Consider the following 24,896-nt stretch of genomic DNA (forward strand, 5'->3'; position numbering starts at 1 on the left):
TGCTACCACAAAACATCAAATGATGGGTGACCTTCCACCTTGCAGAGTGACCCCAAGCAAACCATTTCTAAACTTTGGTGTCGACTATGCAGGGCCTATTAATATGAGAGTCTCAAAAGGTCGCGGACATCGGTCATTTAAGGGATATATCTGTCTGTTTGTGTGCATGGCCACGCGCGCCGTACACATAGAAGCTGTTTCAGATTTAACTACAGAAGGGTTTTTAGCAGCCTTTAAGCGTTTCGTCTCCAGACGTGGTCATTGCCGGCACATCTGGAGCGATAATGGTGGTAATTTTGTAGGTGCTGCTAAAGAACTACGGGTACTTTTTGCACAAGAAAGATCCATGTTTAAGGATATCGCAACTACTCTAATTGCTAATTCAGAGACAGATTTTCATCCAAGTCGCGAGCCGAGCGACCTCGCTCGATATCATACTCGCGACCGAAAACGCCGGTCGCTGCACATGCTACCACGACCACTGAAGTTGGCCTGCCTTGGGTCGACAACAGTCCAGCCACTTGCGAGCGCCCAGAGGAGGAGTCCCCGCATACATCAGGGAACAACAGTATGGTGTTATTAGCTTCCCTACTCACCTCTGGAAATCTGACGACACCTCTGTACGAATACCTCAAGCTGTCTGGGCCTGTGCTCGAGTTCTTCGAATACCAGCAGAGTATTGGCCAACCGCTGACCATGCAGGAATGCACGAAAATACTCCATTCGCAAGGCCTATTGCGCCTGAGCCCGCGACCAGAGCGTCACGCCGGCCACGCCCCTCACCGAGCCCGGAGGCAGTGGAATCGAGTAAGAGGTATTGTGTAATACCTCCTCCGATTGCGCTACCATACGAGAGCCAGCAGCAGGGGTACGCCGCAACACCGAGGGCACAGAGAGACCCCTGCACATTCCGCAGCCAACGTAGCATCGACGTAGAAGCTACGGCTACGCTTACGCCTGCTGTCCCGGTGATATACGCTGCCGTCGTCACCATACCGCCGGCGTCTTCAAGTGCGGTGAGCCCACAGCAACTGTCGACAGCCGGGTCAACAGATACCACCACATTGACCACCGCCGCGCCATCCAGAAAAGTGCCTCAGCCGGCAAAAATATTCCCGCCGCTCATTTGTGAGATCCTCCCAAACTGGGTGCACCACTTCCGTGCACTCAAAGAAAAGTTGGGAAGGGCTCCTAACGCCCGCCCCTTTGGGGAAGGGTACAGATTCACCCCGGCAGATGAAAATGAATACAGAACCATCCAGAGATACCTAAGCAAACTGGAGAAAAGTAGTAGGATCTCTTGGTTCAGCTATTCGCTGCCGGCGGAGAAAAGCGCGAAGTTCGCAATACGAGGGCTACCTGCGACAACTGAGCCCAATGAAATTGAAGAGGAGTTACTCGGGCTCGGCTTCGAGCCCGAATATGTGAGGAAGATACGGGCCAGACAAGGGCGTCCGGGCTGTATCTTCTTCGCAATAATGAAGAGGACGCCCAATCTTACGCCCGGCATATTTGAGATTAACGACCTACTGTGTATGCCTGGTGTAAAATTCGAAGCCTGGAGATCAAAGAGGGGGCCGGCACAATGCCACAGGTGCCAGCAGTTCCGTCATTCATCGCATGGGTGTCACAGACCACTGGCCTGCGTGCGTTGCGGTGGGGAACACACAGCGAAGGACTGCCCGCTTACTCTCGGAACCCGCAACCTGTACAAATTGCGGGGGTCCTCACCCAGCAAACAACTCTCGATGCCCTGTTTTCAAGGAAGAATTAAGAAATAAGAAAGCAGGGCCAATCGCCAAGACTGGCAAAAAGGCCAAGCACCCCCAGCCAGCCCGGGAGCCAGCTCCAGCGGTGGAGCAGCCTAAGGAGGCAACAATCCTTATAGCCCCGGCAAACGAGGCGATACTCAGGCGCCAAGCACCACCCACGGTTGCTGGGGCCAAAAAGAAAAAGAAGAAGGCCAAAAAGAAGGAAAAGAGGAGCCTAAATGAGAAGCCGGCAAATGAACAGGCCAGGTTCGGGACAAGGCCTCAAACCACGGCCACAAAGAAGCCAATGAAGGGCAAGAAAGACCTAATGATCAAGGCCGCTATGGAGATCTTCCAAACGGTCATTCTTGCCCTTCAAAAGGAAGATGATCTGGCTTCAGTCATCCTCAGCGGGATGAACAAACTATGGATATAATAACCGCATAAATGGACAACTCGCTGAGAATTATTCATTGGAATATTAGAGGCATTAAGAAGAAGCTGCCATTGCTGAAGAACCTCCTTCGAGACCAGAACATAGACAGCCCTCATCAGCGAAACACTGATGTCGAGGGCGGACACACTTCGGGTCTCAGGCTTCATCACTTACCGCAAGGATGAAGTCGGCGAGCGTGGTCTGTACAGGGGATTGGTCGTGCTCGTCAGGAGGGGGTTGCTTCACCAACCGCTCCCGATGGTGGACCTGAATAGTCTACAGCCCTCGGTGTTGAGCTCCAGATAAGCGGCCAGAACTTGCGCATTTTCGCCATTTACAGGCCGGCAAACGGAAGGCTCGTCCCCAGAGACGTACGACAGTTACTTAACTCCCCGAAAGCAACTCTCGCCGCCGGGGACTGGAACTGCAAGCACCCTGCCTGGAATGCCAGAATGGCCAACACCGCGGGCAGAACACTTTTTAACGACTACGTTGTAAAGACAACACGGATACGAGGTCCACGGCCCGGAGGTTCCAACCCACTACCCGGACAACCATGAATACCTTCCGGATGTGATTGATTTCACTGTCCTCAAGAACTTGGGCTGCCAGCTGACCCAGGAAACTATTATCGATGAGCTTCTGTCAGACCACCTTCCAGTCCTTCTTACCATAACTGCCACCGCAACGCGAGCACCATCATGACCATCACGCCGGGTTACTGACTGGAAGGTGTTCGCGGAAGAGTTGGCATCCAACACTTCATCCCGGAAGTTAGAGACAACTGCCGACGTCGAAGCCCTCGCCGTGGACCTCACGGGAGTAACCAGCGGTCGCTGGCCACCGCGACAAAGGAGACCGAGTCCAGAAAGATGCCGGAGTTGCCCGCAAGACTGCGGCAACTCATCCTCGAGAAACGAGCTTTACGCCGCAGATGGCAGGTGACCAGATGCCCAACACTCAAGACTCGTCTTAATAGGCTGGGCAGCTTAGTCAAGAAGAAGCTCGAAGAGGATGCCGCCGAGAGCTGGGAGGAAACGATTGGCGAAGCCGCAGATGTATCGCACGTGACAGCACTTGAGAGAGAGGTCGCCGAATATCTATAACGGCCGGTAGAGGCACTAGAATGCGATGCGGTGTTCTTCTCCCCAACTAAAGTGAGAAGCTACATCCTTCGGACGAAGCCCAAACAAGGCCCCGGGCGCGGATGGTATCACAAACGCCGCCCTGCGTCATCAAACGCGACTCTTCAATGGCATCCTGCGCTCGGGGTACTTTCCAGATATCTGGAAGGAAGGCCTCGTCATTATGATCCCGAAGCCGGGGAAAGACACCGCACTAGCACATAGCTACCGGCCCATCACTCTTCTGGCGACCCAGTCTAAGATATTCGAATCTCTCCTGCTGTCACTCCTAAGACCCTACATAGAGCTTAGGTTAGAACAATTTGGATTCCACGCTGAACACAGCACCACGCTCCAGCTGTCCAGGGTACTGCACACCCTCACCGCTTCTCTCAACAAAAGAGAGAAAGCTGTGGCAGTATTCCTGGACATGGAGAAGGCGTTCGATCGTGTTTGGCATCGTGCACAAGTTAGCTGCAACCTCGACACCTCCCCGCCTGGTGAGGATAGTCGCCAACTTCCTTGAAAATCGTCGGTTTCGAGTAAGGGTAGACGATGCCATTTCAGCTTCCAAGATTATCTCTGCTGGCGTACCGCAGGGGAGCTGTCTGTCTCCCCTGCTGTACGCAAAATACACAAATGACATCCCGCTCGAACCGTCGGCGACTCTGGCGCTGTATGCAGATGACGCGGCGTATATTACATCGTCACTCAACCTAACGCACGCCGCCGTGAAGATGCAGCGCCAGCTGGACATTCTGCCAGAATGGCTCAAGAAGTGGCGGCTATCGGAGAACGTGGGCAAAACCCAGGCGCTCGCGACTGGGAGTGTGCACACTGGCCAGCATAGGTTGCAGCTAAACGGACAAGGACATTTCGTGGTCCCCGACGGTAAAGTACTTCGGGGTCACCATCGACCGCCGGCTCAACATGAACGAGCACGTCACGAAGACCATCGCGTCGACAAACGTCGCGATGGCCTTACTTCGTCCAGTGCTCTCCTCAAGCCTCCCTCTGAGGGTGAAGGTCTTGGTGTACAAGACCCACCTACGCAGCCGACTCACTTACGCCGCGCCTGCATGGTACACGCTCGTGAATCTAACCGGAAGGTTGCAAACCGTGCAGAAAAAGATCCTCCGCCGCATCACGGGCGCACCATGGTACGTGAGGAACCAAACAATCCAGAGGGACCTAAGAGTCGAGGGCTTGGACGACTTCACTCGTCGTCTCGCCGTCAACATGTTCGCGCGTGCCGACTCGTCCGATCTCCATCATCTGCGAGATCTGGCCCCCTGGCACGCGCGGCCACCTGACAGCCGCCGCTACCCGCGTGATCTCGTGCGGGACGAGGATGAAGAGTGACCTCGATCGCCCTCCCTCTTCTTCGGGGCTGATCGTCAAGGCCCGCGCAAACCGGCAACAATCACCGGATCTGAGCTGAGGGAACAGGCGCTCCCTCAGCTCCAAAAAGATGACCACAAAGGGGGGCATCCGCTCCCCCAACATATATAGCATAAATTAAAGAAGACGACCGCAGAGAGCAACGACTCTCACCCCCAATGACCCGCCCGTTTCAACGGGCGGCGAGTGATCCTTGCTGCAGGGGACGAAAAGTCCTGATCAGCATTCCCCCACCGCGCCCATGTGGGCGCGGCGAGAGAAGACCACGACGTCGTAATAAATTTGTCTCGCTGTGATGTACTGAAGATTTATTGATAGTGTCACTGGATTGTGGTGTATCTAGTACCAGGATTGTACAACAGCAAGAAAACGAAATATATAAAATTTACCGTACCAAATCTCAAAAATGTAGATGCAAGTGTTTCGTTAAACGGAGAGGTGATAAAACACGTGGAATCTGCTATATTTCTTGGCATTACTCTGGATTCCAAATTACAATAGGGCTCCCATATTGAAGGATTGGCTAACAGACTTAGTTCTGCAGCATACGCGGTTAAAAAGTTTAGACAATTAACTGACATAGACACGGCGCGACTAGTATACTTTAGTTATTTCCATAGTATTATGTCCTATGGTATATTGCTATGGGGCAATGCTGCCGATATGATAATAAGAGGGCTATTTGCGCTATTTATAATCTAGGTCCTAAAGAATCATTGAGAGCAAAATTCTAAGAAATCAACATCTTGACTGTTGCTTCTCAATATATTCTTGATAATGTAATGTATGTTCATAGGCACATAAGTGAATTTGCCAGAAACTGTCATAACCATAATGTTAACACCAGGAACAGACATAAACTGATGATGTCTACTACTCGGCTTAGTCGAGTTAGTAAGTCTTTTGGGGGGAGATGTATATGCTTTTACAACAAGATCCCAGAAAATGATCAAAACAAAGGTGTTACGTTATTCAAAAGAATTGATAAAAAACGTTTGTGTGGTAAAGGTTACTATAACATAAATGACTTTCTTAATGATACCACAGATTGGGAATGGAGCGACCGCCCTCAGGCTATTAAATAATAAGTTTAATTGTACAATGTTACTTTGTAAATGTTACTTTAATTGTAAAACATATTTTTGAAAAAAAAAGCCCGCTGAGTTTGTTGCGCCCATTCTTCTCAGGCCTGAGGCATTCACTTTGGAATGGGTGGTAGTTTTTTTTTTTTGACTTTCAATAAGTGATTCCACATCCTATTTTGAATTTGAATATTTGAATTTGAAAGTTTGACTAAGTCGTGGTGTTCCTCAAGCATACTCTACTTTCTGCAACTAATGTAGGTTTGACAACGAACTAATATAATTTAAAATTACAATTACATACCAATTTATATTAAAGTAAAAACTGAGCTATTTTTTTAACTTCACCTCATACTAGGTAGGTACAGTTTTAGGTAAAGAAGTCAACCTTAACGTCGTCAGACGAGGTATGAGTAACGGGATAGAAAGAGAGACAACTTCATAAAAATGTAGGTTAATAGCGCTGTGCGATCTGAATTCACCTTATGACCGCAAATGTCCCCATTTCTTTGATTTTGCGGAGTGAGCCTTCTGTACTTGTAAAATACATCATAGAAAATGTTGAATAGAACAATTGACGTCCATCATCATTCGTCAGTCATACTACATATCATTATAGATACTACAGTAGACATGTGATTTAAATGACAAATACTTATTTTAGGAACATTATATTCATATCAAAATATTCTTAATTCATATTTTGCATTCATAAACAGGTAAGTATACTTTTGTCTTACTTAATCGAATTTCCCTACGACAAAACGTTACAATATTCATCAACTATTCACGTGCCTGCCCGCTTGGATTGTTTGGTTCTATACGAAGCTATCCAGCTCAAAGTAACGAGTAGCGAGTGTAGGTACCTGCTATTACATTTGACTTGGCACCGACTTCAAACCTATCAATAGGTAGCACATACAAATAATATTAATATTAAAGGTATACGATTTGCATAAGAGGTGTATCAAATTGCTGGGAGGCAAGACAATATGCTGGGAGAGTTTCTTGCGCCGCTTCTTCTCTCTCAGAGCGCCATTTGTTTCCGAAGCGGTAGTAGTATCTAGTAGTATAAGAAATGACATCAAAAAGAATTCTAAAGGAATCAATTTTGAGAAAATAAATGCCTTTTATGCCTTTAAATTAAATCTTTATTAAGTTATATTATACTTTTCAGTTTTTGAAGTCGGTTTTATGAAACAACAAACAAATATTTAAATGCCTTATTGACGTAGATATAAAAAATACACATGTAGTTTTGTCCCTTTCCTAGCGACCGGGGTGTTAAATGCTATCTTCTCGTTTTGGTATCACATCAACGACTAATACGGAGAAAAACTGTGTAAGCAGGCAGAACAGTCTCTTATATCTTCTATTCAACACATTTGGTTTATTTATATCTTTGCATCAACACTTAATTAAACGGAAAGATTGACGTTCTCTGTAAAGGATAATAATAAATTAAACGACAAATATAAATCACTGTTTACTTTGGCTTTTCAGTCAGATTTACAGCAGTTTTTACAAATGAACGTGAGCCACTCTAGTGATGTATCATTTACAAGTGACAGAACTGACACTTGAAACCTCACCGACACAACATACAATGATTATACAGAGCGAGAGATCTTACAATAAACTGATAATTAACATAGCTATATAGTTATATAATATATTAATAAGCTCTAAATCAGGACCAAACACAATATTATACATTTATCTTAATCCATTCACTCGACTCTGAATGCTAGCACCAAGATAAAACCCTCTTACATCAAACCAATGCGGCTCAACAATCATCCAATACACTATTAAATGGCAGCAACTGTCAATTACTGCGTAACAAATCTAGAAAAAAGTATTATGACGTTATTGCTTTCCGTGTTCCCTATGTGTAGACTTTAAAAAAATGTTTATCTGTAATTTTACTCTAAAAACACTCATGAATTTATCTAAACTACTCTGTGCTTGATTCTGGTTACAAAAATTGAGTCACTAGATACAATAATTACTGTGTATTAATACAGAACTTACTTTTATTCGTATTATAATGTTACTAGAATTTCCTATCTAATCTAATAATTTCCAAACTAATGTAATTATTACTTATATTTAGATGCAGCCAAACCCGACATGCGCAACCCCGCTACGTGGGAGCAGTTGTCCCGATGTCGTGCGCTCTCTCGCACTTACCTGGTATGTCAAATGCGTGGGTTTGCGCATTTTCGCTATTGCGATGGTTAGGGCCTATTTCTTACATTAAAATATAATAAAAATCCTTTTAATAAGTTGTAAAAAAGGTAGAAATAATCAAGACTACTCACCTATCTTATACTACCTTATGATTGCGAGCAAACACCAGAAATCGTGACTGCTAACTTAGGCATATCTTATTATTGTATAATTGTCGATTCACACACAAGGACAAACATTGGATATACAAACCGACAGAATCAAAACCAACAATTAATGGACGGGTGTAAACTTACTGTAGGTTTGTCTCTACATAATATTAGCACTGGGTTTATCAAAAGGGACCTATCCTAATTTATAATTTTAAGCAACGCACAATTTAAAATAACGAATCACTCACAGCCTAAAATAAAAAATGACAAAGCATCATTACCCATTAAAAAATCCTGTTGTTTTTAATGTAAGATTATATATTAAAATATAACTGAGTTTGTCTGTTTGTCTGCGCATACCTGTGAACCTACAAACATTACACTATAACCTTACTAGCCTTATGTACCCTTAAAAAGGAGCATTCATTAAGTGTTAGAGAAACTGTTCAGCGAGAATGAAGTAATAACCTGCGCTAATTTATTTATTACAATCAATAATAACAATAGAAGATCATATTTTATTTTTTCTTTCAAGACTATATTCTAAATATTATTAAAATTTTAGGAATAATTATTATTACTGCCTTTAAAATGTCAAAAAAAAATTACATTATATTATGACGCAACTTTGACAGTAATCATGTATGGTGATGCAGCCGAACGACTTGCGGTAATTGAACTTAGTACAATACAGTCCATTGTGACGCCACTGCCCACTACCATGGGAGCGATAGTACAATAATAATTTAATGGTGGATGGCATTTTCATTCTAAGATGCGTATCCCAATCGTATCTATACTGTCAGTATTTGGACCACGCTGTTTATCAAAGATAACGATATCGTTCTCAATCTCCGAAGTACTTGTAAAATATTATTTATTGTGACGCTTTTGCACATACATACAATCTATACCTTAAAATCGTAACAGTCTTAAAAATAAAATTCAATTCGAAATAAATTAATGAATCATTGATAAGTGGACGTAGACCAAAGTGTGGTTTGAGTCCAAGCCAAAAGGACTCAAACCACACTTTGGTCAAAATAGAGTTAGGTATGCCATCGTATTCCTGAAGGTCAAATCTGTCATGTAGCCTATATAAACATGATCACGTCTATTTTTAAAATGTACATGGAATCTGTTTTTTTTTTGATGTTTATATGGAAGATTATTTAGAGCTAAAATATCAAATACTTATAACTCAAAAGTGCCTTTGTGTGGTTTGAGTCCTTTCTGCATAACTACGTCCAAGTAATAAGATTGCAATATATTATAAGAAGTTATAATTATTTGAACATTGCTATTGAATGCCACTAATTCATATATCTAAGTCAGGGTAGGCATGGTAAGATGGTACCATTTTTGTGATATTGGAATGTACTATTTTTTAGTCAAATAAATCAGGGGAAATTTGTTACAACCTAATTATGCACATTTATAATTTTTCACCCAAATTACTACAATTAAGTTTTGATCTATTAACTTTTAATTATTGTACAACATTGAATCTATAATTGAATCGTTGACAGTATAGCCCAGTATTCTCCTACTAACCATATAATATATTAGCGATGCAAACAACTGTGGAATCTGAAAGCTATTGTCCTTTATTAGGCGTCTAAAGAACTTGAAATTCACTTATGTTGTAATATACTCAATTAATTGACGATACAATAATAATTCTAATAGGTACATATAATACTGTGTACCTGTTTAAAGTATCTAACATAATTATAGTAATAAAAGGAGACAATTTTTCCATTAATGGAGAATGGGCCCACCATAAATCGTAGCATATAATTTTAATAACTCATTTATGTCAATCGTCGCCATCTCGAAGTGGAAAGGATTTCTAGTGGGCCCAAAAAATTGTCTCCTTTAATATATACACGTACATTGGTTGGATTGAACATTGGTGTGCTATAATCCCCACAAGTCGATAGAGGGACAGGCCGCCATCTTGGTGACGTTTGTATCCGATTTTTCCTGTTCCTGTTGCAACCCGCGGGGGTTATGTTATCACTATAAATTCATTGTGTCATAGTAAACATCACTGGAACGTAAGGGGGATAGTAATTTCATTTTTTAATTATCTTATAATAACATGATATAAAGCAAGAAAGAAATAATTAATTTAATCATAACATATCTGATATGCATTTTAACATAGCACACACAACAGTAGCAAGCAATCACAAATAACGTTCTAATAACATTCATTGAATCCAAAATACTTAATCCATTCTTATTCATAGCCTTCTACGTTGTATTTGACGAAGTTAATGATATAGTTTGATTAGTAAAAGCTGTTTAGTTCCATCAATAGCATCACATGATCCGTCGATAACGGAAACAGTCTACACTTGGAGGTTATGGAGATCAATAATCCTTAAGATAAGTCAACACACAGTTTAAAACCACTAATGACTCGAGTGCACATGTTGTATGTATCGTACATCACACACATCACACAAGTGTCACTCGCGTCAGCCGCGTACCTTCAGTCGACCGCTTCGTGCGCGTTGTCTTGGTCGCTACGTGACTGTGGCGTGTGCTGCGTGACTCGCGCCGCCAGCGCAGCGACCGTGCCCCGCAGCAGCGCGGGGGCGGCGGGCCCGCGCGGGGGCGGCGGCGACTCGTCGTCCTGCGACTCGTCTGTGTCGGGCGGCACGTCGAGTGTGTCCTCAGGCTCGCTCTCCTCAGGGGTCGGACAGCGAGGTACCGGCTCTACTGACGACTCCGCCTCAACATTATCTTCATCTGTGTAAATACAAATTAAAAAACAGATTTCATAAGATATTATGAGATTAATGAGGTCTGTCTGTCCCCCACCTCTTCTTTATTAAATTAATTTCAAAGAAAAGTCATCATTCCCTTTCACCCTGCCTAAGTAAAAATTGAAATTAAGTTTAGTATGAAACGTGCAGTGAGATTTGACATAAGTTTGAAATAGTAATTACAATATGGCGACGAGTAATTCTGCTAATTTTGAAAGCGAACAGTTGCTTAAAACGTAGCAGATTTCGGCAATCTCTGTTTTTTTTTACAAAATGCTGTGCACCCGTGGACACCAATAGTGATATAGTGTCAGTGATACCGTGTTCGTCATCACTACCGGCGCCCCCCGCCCTGTCATACCGTGCACTACGATCCCAAGTCCGTAGTAACAGACGGGACATAATCCCGAACCCGCTACATTCACCCTCGTCCAAGGACCTCCAAATGGTCCGAAACAAGTCGGTACCCACACCAATAAAACGTGAGTAAAGTCGTAAATACATAAGATTATAGCCGTCGTCTGTCGATCTATCATCGGACTGCACGTTTTATACAATCGCTTTTGTCTTACGGCCGTTCCTAATTACTTCCTTCTACTGTCAGTAATTACCTGTCAATAATCTGAAGCTGTCCCAATATACCCGATATGTCATTCTTATCGCCTTATATTGGGACGCGTGAATTGCAATTTCCATACAAACTTCTATCGCTGATAACCTACACGTCGTGCCATTGACAGACAGCGTGGACGGATAAGGCGGGTTACCGTCGATGCGTTTATTGGGACAGAAAAGGCAACGATAGTCACGATTTTTATCTCAAGCAGGCCACAACCGGAGATGAACTGAATATTGGGACCGGCCGAAGTGTAACGTACCGGAGTCGGTCCGCTGCTGCAGCGCATGCAGCGCGGCTCGCAAGCTGGGCGGGGCTGCGGGCGCCGCGGGCAGCAGCAGCAGCAGCGCGCGCACGCGGCCCAGCAGCGAGCCGGGCGGCGACTGGCTCAGCTCCGCACACAACGACTCCGCCGCGCTCGCCGCGCCCGCAGCACTCGTACTCGCGCCGCACAACTTCATCGAGCACACCTGTTCATTGTGTAGCGCAAATATTGTTTTAAATGATACATACTATGTAAGCATAATAATTGGACGTAAATCCAGAAAAACGTTCCAAACCACAATTAATCATTTAACAAAGTTTTTAGAGGCGATCAAAACCGAAGGTTTCAGGTTAAAATTTACCAAATGCACATTTGCATCAAACTCTGTCAAATACCTGGGCCACAAAATATAGAATAATTCTGTGAAACCACTAAAAGATAACCTAATTTCTATAAAGGATTTTACAGTTCCACGAACACAAAAGAATGTAAGACAATTTCTGGGAAAAATAAACTTTTACCATGAGTATATACAAAAAAGGGCAATAATACTTGAACCATTGCATAATTTACTCAGGAAAAATCAAAAAATTGGTTGGTCAGACAAATGCCAAAAAGCATTTGACATGATAAAAAACTTGCTATGCTCTCAACCAGTTCTAGAAATATTTGACCAACATTTGTCAATCAACATCTATACTGATGCTTCTATATGCATTGGAGCAATTTTAAAACAGACACAGCCTGATAGAAGAGAAAAACCAGTTGCATACTTTTCAAAAAAACTAAATGAAGCCCAGAAGAAAAAGAAGGCAATATACATAGAATGTTTAGCTATAAAGGAAGCACTGAGATACTGGCAGTACTGGCTAATAGGTAAATTATTTACAATTTATTCAGATCACAAACCACTAGAAAATATGAATCTGAAATCTAGAACTGATGAAGAGCTGGGTGATTTGATGTATTATGTTTCTCAATATGATTTTAAAATTAAGTATGCTCCAGGAAAACAAAATTTGGAAGCAGACGGTCTAAGCAGAAATCCAGTATTAGAGTCTGAAGAAAATACAGATGAACAATTAAAAGTTGTTAACTTTGTTAAACTCAAAGATATTTTAACAGATCAAAAAACAATGAAGAAATACAAAATCAAAAAAGCAAATTGATTGAAAAGAACATGGTCTACTTAAAAAGGATAAAGAAAAAAGAAAAAATTATTCTATCAGAACAATTCAGCATTAAATTATTGGAAAATATACATAAAAACCTGTGCCATATTGGAATTGGACAAATGCAGAAAACAATTAGTCCACACTATGTGGCCAAAAATCAAAAAAGTTTGTAGTAATTGTGAAATTTGTATTAAAAATAAATCAAGAGGACATGACAAATTTGGACTTATGTCTCATCTGGGTCCAGCCAGAAAGCCTTTCGAAATAATGTCTATAGACACAATTGGTGGCTTCGGGGGCTTAAGATCAACAAAGAAATTTCTTCATCTCTTAGTAGATCACTTTACAAGATATGCATTTATTCTAACATCAAAAACGCAGACGGCAGACGATTTTGTAAAACTAGTCATGAACATATCAGAGGTGGAGAATATTGGCATGCTTCTCACTGACCCGTATCCAGGAATAAATTCGAAAGAATTCAAGAAATTCTTAAAAGACAAGAGAATCCCAATTGTCTTTACAGCAGTAAATGCCCCATTCTCAAATGGCTTAAATGAAAGGCTCAATCAAACACTAGTAAACAAAATCAGATGTAAAATAAATGAAAAAGGGAAAAAGAGAGCATGGACAACAATAGCCTTAAAGGACAACAATAGAATTAAAGCAAGAGATATCCAATAGTGATTGGATAGGGGACAGAAAACACAATAAAGTCACACAACTATAACAAAACACTATTTGATAAAAATCGAAAACACTATGAATTTAATGTGGGAGACATGGTTTATGTGGAAAATGGAAATAAGCTAAACAGGAAGAAATTAGGTGAACTAAAAATTGGACTTTATGAAATAAAAGAAAAAATATCAAACTCAATTTACAAAATTGATACAGGGCACAGAAAACTGAATCAAACCTTTTTCATGTTACAAAACTTATACCAGTCCCTACATTAGTTGTTTAAGGTGCTGCTGGATTTGAGAAAATTGGGAATTTTCTTCTCTGGGAGGGGTAAAGGAGATGTAAAGAAAACACATTCCTATTTTTTTAATTACCTTTAATGTGTATTTTACCACAGTGCCTAAAGGAATGTCAAAGCATTTATGAATGTGTTGTCAATGTCAGTGACTTGTGTCTAATCTGTGTTTGAAAGTTTTATCACATTTTACAAACTTGGAGGTTAGAGGTAAAATAGAAAAGATTAGAATTGAAAGTTGAAACTATCAATATTAATAAATAAGGAGTTGGCATATTTAAAGAATAAACTTTAATGTCGTTTCTTTTATTATTTCAGGTTTGTTTTAATATGGTGATGTCATAAATTAAGTGTGTTAAAAACTATAAAGCATAATAAATCTTTTATTATTTCAGAGCAACACATTATTGTTTTATTAATTGGCCGATCCTTAAAACTATCATTATATATATAGGAAGATTACCTTAGGATAGTAATGTTGCATGAATTCATAAATATTGGGGTCTTCTAAAGAGTCCCTTTCGTCCAGTAAAATCGCGTCGATGTATTCTGATAGCGCACTGCATTCCAATAATAATTCTTCCAGTTTAGCATCCGCCTGTAAATTTTATAAATACTTAATGTTACATATTAGGCTTAGTACCAGTTTGTTTTATTTGTACCAAAACTGGAAATTTATTTTTTACCAACAGCAAGCTTAAATTATCTGGAGTTGTAATCATCGCTATATATCGGGGATAGTTGTAGACCGTAAACAGGAGAAAAGTTGCATATCTGGGTCATGCACTGACCTCTAATATTTACCACTGGACTGGCGACAGTCAGTGCTTTTTTGCCTGTTTGATATTCGCTATTTTGGCGCTGTTGGCCATGTAGCAAGAGTCTGCAGAACTAAAACTAGTGACAACAACCGAACTAATCAAACATCAATAGGAAAACTAATTAAAAAAAAATTGTGTACTTTATCACGGTGATTCCTGAAGTATAAATAACACGGAAAACGTCCGAAATTTATTCAAAATACATTCTTGCTTCAAAGTATTGTGCGTTTCTCTCGGAGCCATTTGTATTATACGTCAAAACTAGTTCTCTGGACGCTCGGGAGTGGCGCTTCAAATAGGCACAAAAAAATTGGTGTCTAATTTTATGTCTAACGTCATAACACATAAGGCCTTCTGCACATTTAAATGAACAAAATGAAGCCGCTTAGCTAGGCACGAAAAGAAGTCGAGACTACGAAAGATCTGGGAATAGATCAGTTTCGACAGAGTCTGTCTTGATCGGCATAAACTACAGTAATAAGGACGCACCTGAAGAAAAAAGAAAAACGTGGCTACCTATCTGAACAGCGCTCACGTTTTTATAGAAGTTTTTGTCCAGGAAGTAATCGAATCATGTGATTAATATCAATGAACACCCAAAAAATAAAATTTTGAGATGAGATCAAATTTGCTAGTTGGGTCATGACCGCGGGGTGACTGGCCAACGTCACAATATTACGTGGAAAATCCAGTAAATTGACTGTTAATTCAAGTGTAATCTGAAATGTTAATAATGTTGATACAAACCGGCGTGTTTGCGACGTCCCGCCAGAACGCCGCGAAGTAGCTGAACCGTAGATGCATGGCTTCAAGCGCGCACAGCACCGACAGAAGCACGAGTTGTTCCGACATGCAGCGCTGTGAGCGAGCCACACGGCAGCACGTGTCTACAAACAATACAAATTAAAATATTTACTGACCATCGATCGTGGTGTTTTTGTTGTTATTAATCGCCCTGCTTTTAGGGCAAGGATTGACAAAGCCAACAAAAAATTACCTGTGTAGAAGGGGTTGGTAATTTAAACGCACTTAAAATTTAAATATCTGTATTTTATAGTTTCCACTAGTAATTATAATATTATTTAATACAATTAGGGCGTTACTCCTTTGAATTCAGAAAATGTAATGTTCTCTCGAAAGAAAAAAAATCAAATTTCAGATTTCTATATTTGTTACTAAAAATATATACAAAATTACTTATAATCTACTTATTATACTTATAATCTACTTATTATACGAGGGCGGCACTCAAAATTTCCGGAATCAAGGAAGTGACACAACATTACTATTTAAAAATGTATTTATTGCTTTTCGAAGTATTCTCCGCGAAATTTGACACATTTTTCCATACGATGGAACCAATCATTGAAGCAACCATTCCATTCGGAAGTTGGGGTCTCCAAAATGGCCGTTTTATTGGCGTCCACAGCTTCTTCAGGTGATGAAAATCTCTGACCACGCAATTTATTCTTTATTTTAGGGAAAGTATAGAAATCATTAGGGCTTAGGTCGGGGCTGTCCGGCGGATGGTCTGATAATTCTATGTTTTCTTGCTCTAAAAACTCTTTTGTTCTGTGCGCGGTGTGAGAACATTGTCGTGATGGAGGATGATGCGGCGGTTGCAGTTCTCTTTACGGAGTTCAGAAACGACCTTTGGCAAACAAATGCTAGCATACCATTCTGCATTAACCGTTCTTTGTTCCTCAAGAGGAATAGTCGCAACATGGCCGGTTTTGGAGACAAACGTGACCACAATTTTTTTTGCAACATTCCGTGAACGAACAATTTTTGTTGGCTTTAACTCATTTTCGAACACCCAAACTGACTGGTTTGACTGACGTGACTGGTTTTTTGTTTCGGGTTCGTACGCGTATATCCAGGATTTGTCACCAGATACGATGTTGTATACAGCATTTGAGAATGCTGCGTGGAATCTTTCGAGAGTTCTGACGCACCAAGTAACGCGAGCCGCTTTTTGCTCTTCACAGAGCAAATGCGGTATCCATCGGGAAAACAACTTTTTTACACCTAATTGTTCATGCAAGATTATTTGTATTTGACTCATGCCAATGTCTAAAGTTGCCTGAATTTCGCGGTATGTCACATGTCGATCTTCCTCAATAAGCTTACGCACAGCATCAACGTTTTCTTTGGTGACTGCAGTTTTTGGACGACCATGACGGGGATCATCACTGAGCTTGACACGTCCACGTTGAAATTCAGCAAACCAGCGATAAATTGTGGTTTTGGATGGGGCTTTATCACCAAATGCAGAAATCATCCGGTCAACACACTGTTTTTGTGTTAAACCACTTCGAAAGTCATAATAAATCATCGCTCTAGAATTTTCTCGAGTCAATTCCATTTTCTCAACGACTAAACAAGTTTGAAAAGACCTTGTAACAAGACCGAGAATCTTTTTTTAAATAAATAAATGGTATTCAATTTTTAAAACAAGGACTTTTTAATTTAAAAGATTTTAATGTGACAGGAACAGTGGAAATATTCCATTCCCGATACTTTTAGTGCAGCCCTCATATCAATTTACAATTAATCCTCATATATGTAGGTATCAGAAAATACTTATTACAGCAATTTACAATTAAGAAATACAATTCAGAAAAAAGAAAACTTTTTTCGGATTAAATCAGAAAAACTGATTTTATTTTATTTCTGATTCCTACATATATAAGGCTTAATTGTAAATTGCTATAATAAGTAGATTATAAGTAATGTTTTCTCGAACTGAGCGCTCTGGCTTATATAGGGCACAACCGTCACAGTGATGATGCTACCAACTAACTTACACGAATCAAGTTAACCAAAGATCTGAATATAATATGCTATTATAGTTATTTCTAAAATTATAGTTATAATTATATAACACAGTACATACACAGTACTATTAAAACTTATATAAAAAATATCGGTGGGAAGTTATCACTGCCAGCTCCCTTATTAGTTTTTAAAGCTTTCAACAATTTACGAAACTCATTTTCACTTATAGTAATTTTGCAAATGGTTTCATTATGATTCAAGGTTTTACAAAGAAATAAAAATAAAAAATAAAAAAAACAACCGACTACAAAAACACTATTCCAATATGTATTTAAAAGTATAAAAATAATTGTGTATTTTTATGCAATCTAATAAATTAATCTAATTCTAGTTACGATTCACATACCGACTTAATGAGAACCTCCACCTTTTTTGAAGGCGGTTGATAAATAAATAATGAATTACCGATGAACTTGTGGTAGGGCCGGTAGAAGGGCACGTGCGCGCGGGTGGCTGCGACGAGCGGCGCGCGCGCCGGCCGCGCGGCGCCGTGCGCGCTCACGGCCAGCGGCACCAGGGCGCCCAGGGCCGCGCCGCCGCCGATCATGACCAGCTCGCGGAGCACGCCTGCACACACGGTACTACTGACACAGGCTGCCGGCACATTATGGCTACCACGGCGCCTACTACTGCCGTGAAGCAGTAACGTGTACTGTGTTTCGGTCTGAAGGGCGCCGTAACTAGTGAAATTACTGGGCCAATGAGGCTTAACATATTATGTCTCAAGGTGACGAGCGCAATTATACTGCCTCTCAGAATTATTGGGCTATTTAAGAATCCCGAGCGGCACTGCATTGTAATGAGCGGGGCGAATCAATTACAATCAGCTGACCGTTCTCCTTATCTCGTCCCGTATATACAGCATGCAGTATACGTCAGGTCGTCACACAACTAACCGAGTGCGGCGTGCGCCAGCGCAGCAGACCGCTGGTGCAGCGTGAGCAGGGTGAGCAGGCGGCGTGCGCACTCGGGCCAGTCCTTGCACGCCAGCAGCAGCGAGCGCGCCTCCTGGTGGTCGCGCCGCGCCCGCAGCGTGCGGCACACAGTATACGTCAGGTCGTCACACAACTAACCGAGTGCGGCGTGCGCCAGCGCAGCAGACCGCTGGTGCAGCGTGAGCAGGGTGAGCAGGCGGCGTGCGCACTCGGGCCAGTCCTTGCACGCCAGCAGCAGCGAGCGCGCCTCCTGGTGGTCGCGCCGCGCCCGCAGCGTGCGGCACACAGTATACGTCAGGTCGTCACACAACTAACCGAGTGCGGCGTGCGCCAGCGCAGCAGACCGCTGGTGCAGCGTGAGCAGGGTGAGCAGGCGGCGTGCGCACTCGGGCCAGTCCTTGCACGCCAGCAGCAGCGAGCGCGCCTCCTGGTGGTCGCGCCGCGCCCGCAGCGTGCGGCACACAGTATACGTCAGGTCGTCACACAACTAACCGAGTGCGGCGTGCGCCAGCGCAGCAGACCGCTGGTGCAGCGTGAGCAGGGTGAGCAGGCGGCGTGCGCACTCGGGCCAGTCCTTGCACGCCAGCAGCAGCGAGCGCGCCTCCTGGTGGTCGCGCCGCGCCCGCAGCGTGCGGCACACAGTATACGTCAGGTCGTCACACAACTAACCGAGTGCGGCGTGCGCCAGCGCAGCAGACCGCTGGTGCAGCGTGAGCAGGGTGAGCAGGCGGCGTGCGCACTCGGGCCAGTCCTTGCACGCCAGCAGCAGCGAGCGCGCCTCCTGGTGGTCGCGCCGCGCCCGCAGCGTGCGGCACACAGTATACGTCAGGTCGTCACACAACTAACCGAGTGCGGCGTGCGCCAGCGCAGCAGACCGCTGGTGCAGCGTGAGCAGGGTGAGCAGGCGGCGTGCGCACTCGGGCCAGTCCTTGCACGCCAGCAGCAGCGAGCGCGCCTCCTGGTGGTCGCGCCGCGCCCGCAGCGTGCGGCACACAGTATACGTCAGGTCGTCACACAACTAACCGAGTGCGGCGTGCGCCAGCGCAGCAGACCGCTGGTGCAGCGTGAGCAGGGTGAGCAGGCGGCGTGCGCACTCGGGCCAGTCCTTGCACGCCAGCAGCAGCGAGCTCGCCTCCTGGTGGTCGCGCCGCGCCCGCAGCGTGCGGCACACAGTATACGTCAGGTCGTCACACAACTAACCGAGTGCGGCGTGCGCCAGCGCAGCAGACCGCTGGTGCAGCGTGAGCAGGGTGAGCAGGCGGCGTGCGCACTCGGGCCAGTCCTTGCACGCCAGCAGCAGCGAGCGCGCCTCCTGGTGGTCGCGCCGCGCCCGCAGCGTGCGGCACACAGTATACGTCAGGTCGTCACACAACTAACCGAGTGCGGCGTGCGCCAGCGCAGCAGACCGCTGGTGCAGCGTGAGCAGGGTGAGCAGGCGGCGTGCGCACTCGGGCCAGTCCTTGCACGCCAGCAGCAGCGAGCGCGCCTCCTGGTGGTCGCGCCGCGCCCGCAGCGTGCGGCACACAGTATACGTCAGGTCGTCACACAACTAACCGAGTGCGGCGTGCGCCAGCGCAGCAGACCGCTGGTGCAGCGTGAGCAGGGTGAGCAGGCGGCGTGCGCACTCGGGCCAGTCCTTGCACGCCAGCAGCAGCGAGCGCGCCTCCTGGTGGTCGCGCCGCGCCCGCAGCGTGCGGCACACAGTATACGTCAGGTCGTCACACAACTAACCGAGTGCGGCGTGCGCCAGCGCAGCAGACCGCTGGTGCAGCGTGAGCAGGGTGAGCAGGCGGCGTGCGCACTCGGGCCAGTCCTTGCACGCCAGCAGCAGCGAGCGCGCCTCCTGGTGGTCGCGCCGCGCCCGCAGCGTGCGGCACACAGTATACGTCAGGTCGTCACACAACTAACCGAGTGCGGCGTGCGCCAGCGCAGCAGACCGCTGGTGCAGCGTGAGCAGGGTGAGCAGGCGGCGTGCGCACTCGGGCCAGTCCTTGCACGCCAGCAGCAGCGAGCGCGCCTCCTGGTGGTCGCGCCGCGCCCGCAGCGTGCGGCACACAGTATACGTCAGGTCGTCACACAACTAACCGAGTGCGGCGTGCGCCAGCGCAGCAGACCGCTGGTGCAGCGTGAGCAGGGTGAGCAGGCGGCGTGCGCACTCGGGCCAGTCCTTGCACGCCAGCAGCAGCGAGCGCGCCTCCTGGTGGTCGCGCCGCGCCCGCAGCGTGCGGCACACAGTATACGTCAGGTCGTCACACAACTAACCGAGTGCGGCGTGCGCCAGCGCAGCAGACCGCTGGTGCAGCGTGAGCAGGGTGAGCAGGCGGCGTGCGCACTCGGGCCAGTCCTTGCACGCCAGCAGCAGCGAGCGCGCCTCCTGGTGGTCGCGCCGCGCCCGCAGCGTGCGGCACAGTGAGCGGGCCCAACGCAGCGCGCCCGTCAGCTCGCCGCGCACGCCGGACGCCGCAGGACCCGAGCCCGCCCCGCCTTCCACGTACACGGCGTGCAGGCTGTGCAGCGCCTTCATATACATAAAAAATAGCTTTATTTAATTCGACAATAGTTACATAACATTACCTAGTTTTGATATTTAATAATTATAATACTAATTAACTTTAATAAATCTACTACAAATGCAATTTAATCTTCTTCTTGTGTGAACCCCCTCAGGGTAAATCCTCCTCTAAAAATTCCATTATTCTCTATCTTGAGCAATGGTCATCCAACCTCCCTGCTTTAGATACAATCCGGCCTGCGTATGCATGCAGAACATTTATTCATGAAAATGAATAGTGTTTCAATGTCCCCTTTTGCTAAAGGCCTAGCACGCCCAGTAAAATTCATTTAACACCCGTTTTAAATTCGCGAGAATATTTGTTTTCTACGTTATCCTTGGGTAAACACTAAAAAAAGATCGCGCGGTATTTAATGTACATGCATGTTTGTGTGTGTAATAGTGATTGCCCAGGCTGCCCCGCGTATTCTTGAGGGGGCAAATCTGTGCTGACTCGGGGCACAGAGCAGGAGGCTCAAACCACCCTCCTCCACACTCGCTGTTGACTTTTGCAACATCAGGGTGCTTCGCTCAAATTTAAATGCCGTCCACTTTCACCTGGCAACGGCGAAGCCGGCTCTGCTCTTTTTAACCGAGACTCAGATATCCTCCCTGGCTGATTCATCTTACCTTTCATACCCGGGGTATAATTTGAAACACTCCTTTATACCACGGGCTGGCGTGTGCGATTACGTCAGGGAGGATGTCTGTTCTCGACGCCTGAGTTTTCTTGAAGGACAGGACCAATCCATCACCTGGCTGCGTGTAGACTGCGATGACCATCCGCGAATCTACGCATGCCTGTATAGGTCCCATAGCGGTAACGCAGAGACTGACCGGCTCCTTGAACACATCCAAATAGCTACAGATTCCGTGTTGGAGCAGACCCCCACTGCAGAGATCGTGTTTATTGGCGATTTTAACGCCCACCACGCCGAATGGCTAGGCTCACCGATCATGCAGGGAGATCTGTTCACGATTTCGCCTTAGCATATGGTTTGACGTAACTGGTTATTGCGCCAACGCGAATCCCAGATGTGCAAGATCATATACCTTCACTGTTGGACCTTCTGTTGACCTCACATCCGGACGGTTACCTAGTTTCCGTTGACCCTCCTCTGGGATCGTCGGACCACTGCCTGATCCGGAGCACCATGCCGATCACGCGCCTAACACGGCCCTGCTTCTTAGGCTGTCGCCGCGTGTGGCACTATAGGTCAGCAGAGTGAGACGAGATGCGGTGCTTTTTTGCATCCTACCCGTGGAGGCAGATCTGTTTTTCGCTGGGAGATCCAGATGCCGCTGCTGACGCTGTTGCAGATGTGGTACAGCAAGGTATGGAACTCTTCATTCCATCCTCCTCTATGCCTATCGGTGGCAGGTCCCAACCATGGTTTGATCGCTCCTGCAAAATGGCCTCTCGCCGAAAGCAGGAGTGCTGTCAGGCTTGGGTCAATGCTGTGGTATCTAAGGATGTGAATTCCAGCGAACTTAAAAAACACTTCAATCATGCCTCCAGGTCCTTCAAAAGAGTTATTGCTGACGCGAAGTCGGAGCACATTGGCAGAATTGGCGAGAGACTTGCACGCCTTCCCTCGGGAACACGTGCGTTCTGGTCGCTCGCCAAGGCTGTCCAAGGAAACTTCTGCCAGCCAGCCAATCCGCCACTGCACAGGGATGATGACTCGCTGGCCTATGACGCAAAAGAGAAAGCTGATCTCCTGGGCTCCCTCTTCGCGTCCAACTCGACTCTGGATGACCAAGGTGCACCACCACCGCATATTCCGAGGTGCGAGTCATACATGCCGGAGGTAAAAATCCGGCATGGCGCCGTGCTTAAGGCGCTTCTCACCTTGGACATTCACAAATCGAGCGGGCCCGATGGCATTCCCCCGATAGTGATGCGGACATGTGCTCCGGAACTGGCGCCAGTCCTTACCCGTTTTTTCCGGCTCTCCTACTCATCAGGCGTAGTCCCGAAATTATGTAAGGCGGCTTTAGTGCACCCGATCCCTAAGAAAGGTGTACGCTCAGATCGGTCCAACTACCGCCCCATTGCCATTACCTCCATTTTCTCCAAAGAAATGGAGTCGATCATCAACCGCCAGCTCTTGGGATACCTAGAGGCCCCACCTCCTGATCAGCGACTGACAGAACGGCTTCCGTCAAGGTCGCTCACCTGGTGATCTTCTTGCATACCTCACCCATAAATGGGCGCAAGCGGTTGAGTCGAAGGGAGAGGCGTTGGCGGTGAGTTTGGACCTAGCGAAGGCCTTCGATCGGGTGTGGCATAAAGCGCTTATAGCGAAACTGCCATCCTATGGGCTTCCCGAGAAGTTGTGCAAATGGGTCACTAGCTTTTTGGCTGATCGGAGCATCAAGGTTGTTATCAACGGTGCATGCTCCGACTTAAAACCCATAAACGCTGGTGTCCCGCAAGGCTGCGTGCTATCCCCTACGCTGTTTCTTCTGCATATCAATGATATGCTGCAAATCAGCAATATTCATTGCTATGCAGATGACAGCACAGGGTATGCTTCCCACACCGGCCGTGCCAACATGTCCCGGGATAGCGTCGACGAGAACCGGAAAAAACTTGTGTCCGAAATCGAGACTATGCTTTGCAAAGTCTCGGAATGGGGCCGACAAAATTTAGTCCAATTCAACCCCAAGAAGACTCAAGTTTGTGCGTTCACCATTAAAAAGTCTCCCTTTGTCGTATCCCCTCGATTCGAGATCACTCCTATAACTGCCACAGCCTGTATTGGCATACTTGGCGTCGATATATCGAGCGACGTTCAGTTCCAAGACAATACTTCACTAAAAGCCACCGCCTGCAACTTTATAAGGCGCAAATTCGGCCTCACATGGAGTACTGTTCTCACCTTTGGGCGGGTGCTCCCCAGTACCAAGCTTCTTCCATTTGTCCGCATAAAACGAAGAGCGGCTCGAATCATTGACGATCAAGTCATCTCCGATCGGCTTGATTCTCTAGCATTGCGTAGAGATGTGGGTTCTCTTTGCATCTTCTACCGCATTTATCACGGGGAGTGCTCAGAGGAGCTGTTCGGGTTGATTCCAGCGGCCGAATTCCACCACCGGACATTACGCGCGTTTTTTTAGAAAATTCTTGCCCCGCACAGCCACTTTGTGGAATCAACTACCGGCAGCGGTCTTCCCGAACAGATACGACTTAGGGACCTTCAAGAAAAAAGAATACTCCCACCTTAAAGGCCGGCAACGCATTTCTTGACACACCTGTTGTTGCGGATGTCCATGGGCGGTTGCCTCACCTCTCCCCATCCCGTGAGCCTCTTGCCCGTTTGCCCCCTCTCATATAAAAAAAATCGCATCGCATTGATATTAATTAAATACACTGGGCCATTGTGTTCTAATTGACGATAACGAGATCAGTTCGATATTCGTAGGAGCGATGGCCAATTAGGACGACGTCTACCAGCACAAATGGTCTTTAACCACTTTATTGATCACCCTTCCCTTCTTTAAGAGCAATACTTACCTCAAATGTCATCTGTAGTCCTCCATTGTACACCACGTATAATCTGTCGTCACCGTTTTCCACCAGCGTACAGAAGGCAGATATGAGCGTAGACCACGACGTTCGTCCATTTAAACCTGTCCAATGTCAATAATTTGCAATGGGATATGAGATAATCAATAGAATACCTACACTTACTTATTCGTACGTAGAATAGTACTTTATTGTGTTCAATACGATCGACGACGACACTTGGAGGAATCAATTAGTATGTAGTTATAGTATATAACAAAATCGTTTC

General features: G+C 45.5%; 1 protein-coding gene across 1 annotated transcript in view; it reads right to left on the reverse strand.

Annotated features, from left to right (window-relative positions):
- Positions 1 to 7,267: 7,267 nt before the first annotated feature.
- LOC126970228 (ubiquitin carboxyl-terminal hydrolase puf) overlaps positions 7,268 to 24,896 on the reverse strand; it is an 83,877-nt gene continuing 66,248 nt past the window's right edge. The window contains exons 51-57 of the mRNA XM_050815994.1: positions 24,617 to 24,732; positions 20,808 to 21,063; positions 18,016 to 18,177; positions 15,520 to 15,659; positions 14,415 to 14,549; positions 11,795 to 12,002; positions 7,268 to 10,899 (exon numbers count right to left, since the gene is read on the reverse strand). Of these exons, the coding sequence (XP_050671951.1) occupies positions 10,640 to 10,899; positions 11,795 to 12,002; positions 14,415 to 14,549; positions 15,520 to 15,659; positions 18,016 to 18,177; positions 20,808 to 21,063; positions 24,617 to 24,732 (1,277 nt within the window). The 3' untranslated portion in view covers positions 7,268 to 10,639. The remainder of the gene's footprint in view (positions 10,900 to 11,794; positions 12,003 to 14,414; positions 14,550 to 15,519; positions 15,660 to 18,015; positions 18,178 to 20,807; positions 21,064 to 24,616; positions 24,733 to 24,896) is intronic.

The sequence above is a fragment of the Leptidea sinapis genome, chromosome 20 (genome assembly GCF_905404315.1).
Source record: "Leptidea sinapis chromosome 20, ilLepSina1.1, whole genome shotgun sequence".
In the NCBI taxonomy this organism is placed as follows: Eukaryota; Metazoa; Arthropoda; class Insecta; order Lepidoptera; family Pieridae; genus Leptidea; species Leptidea sinapis.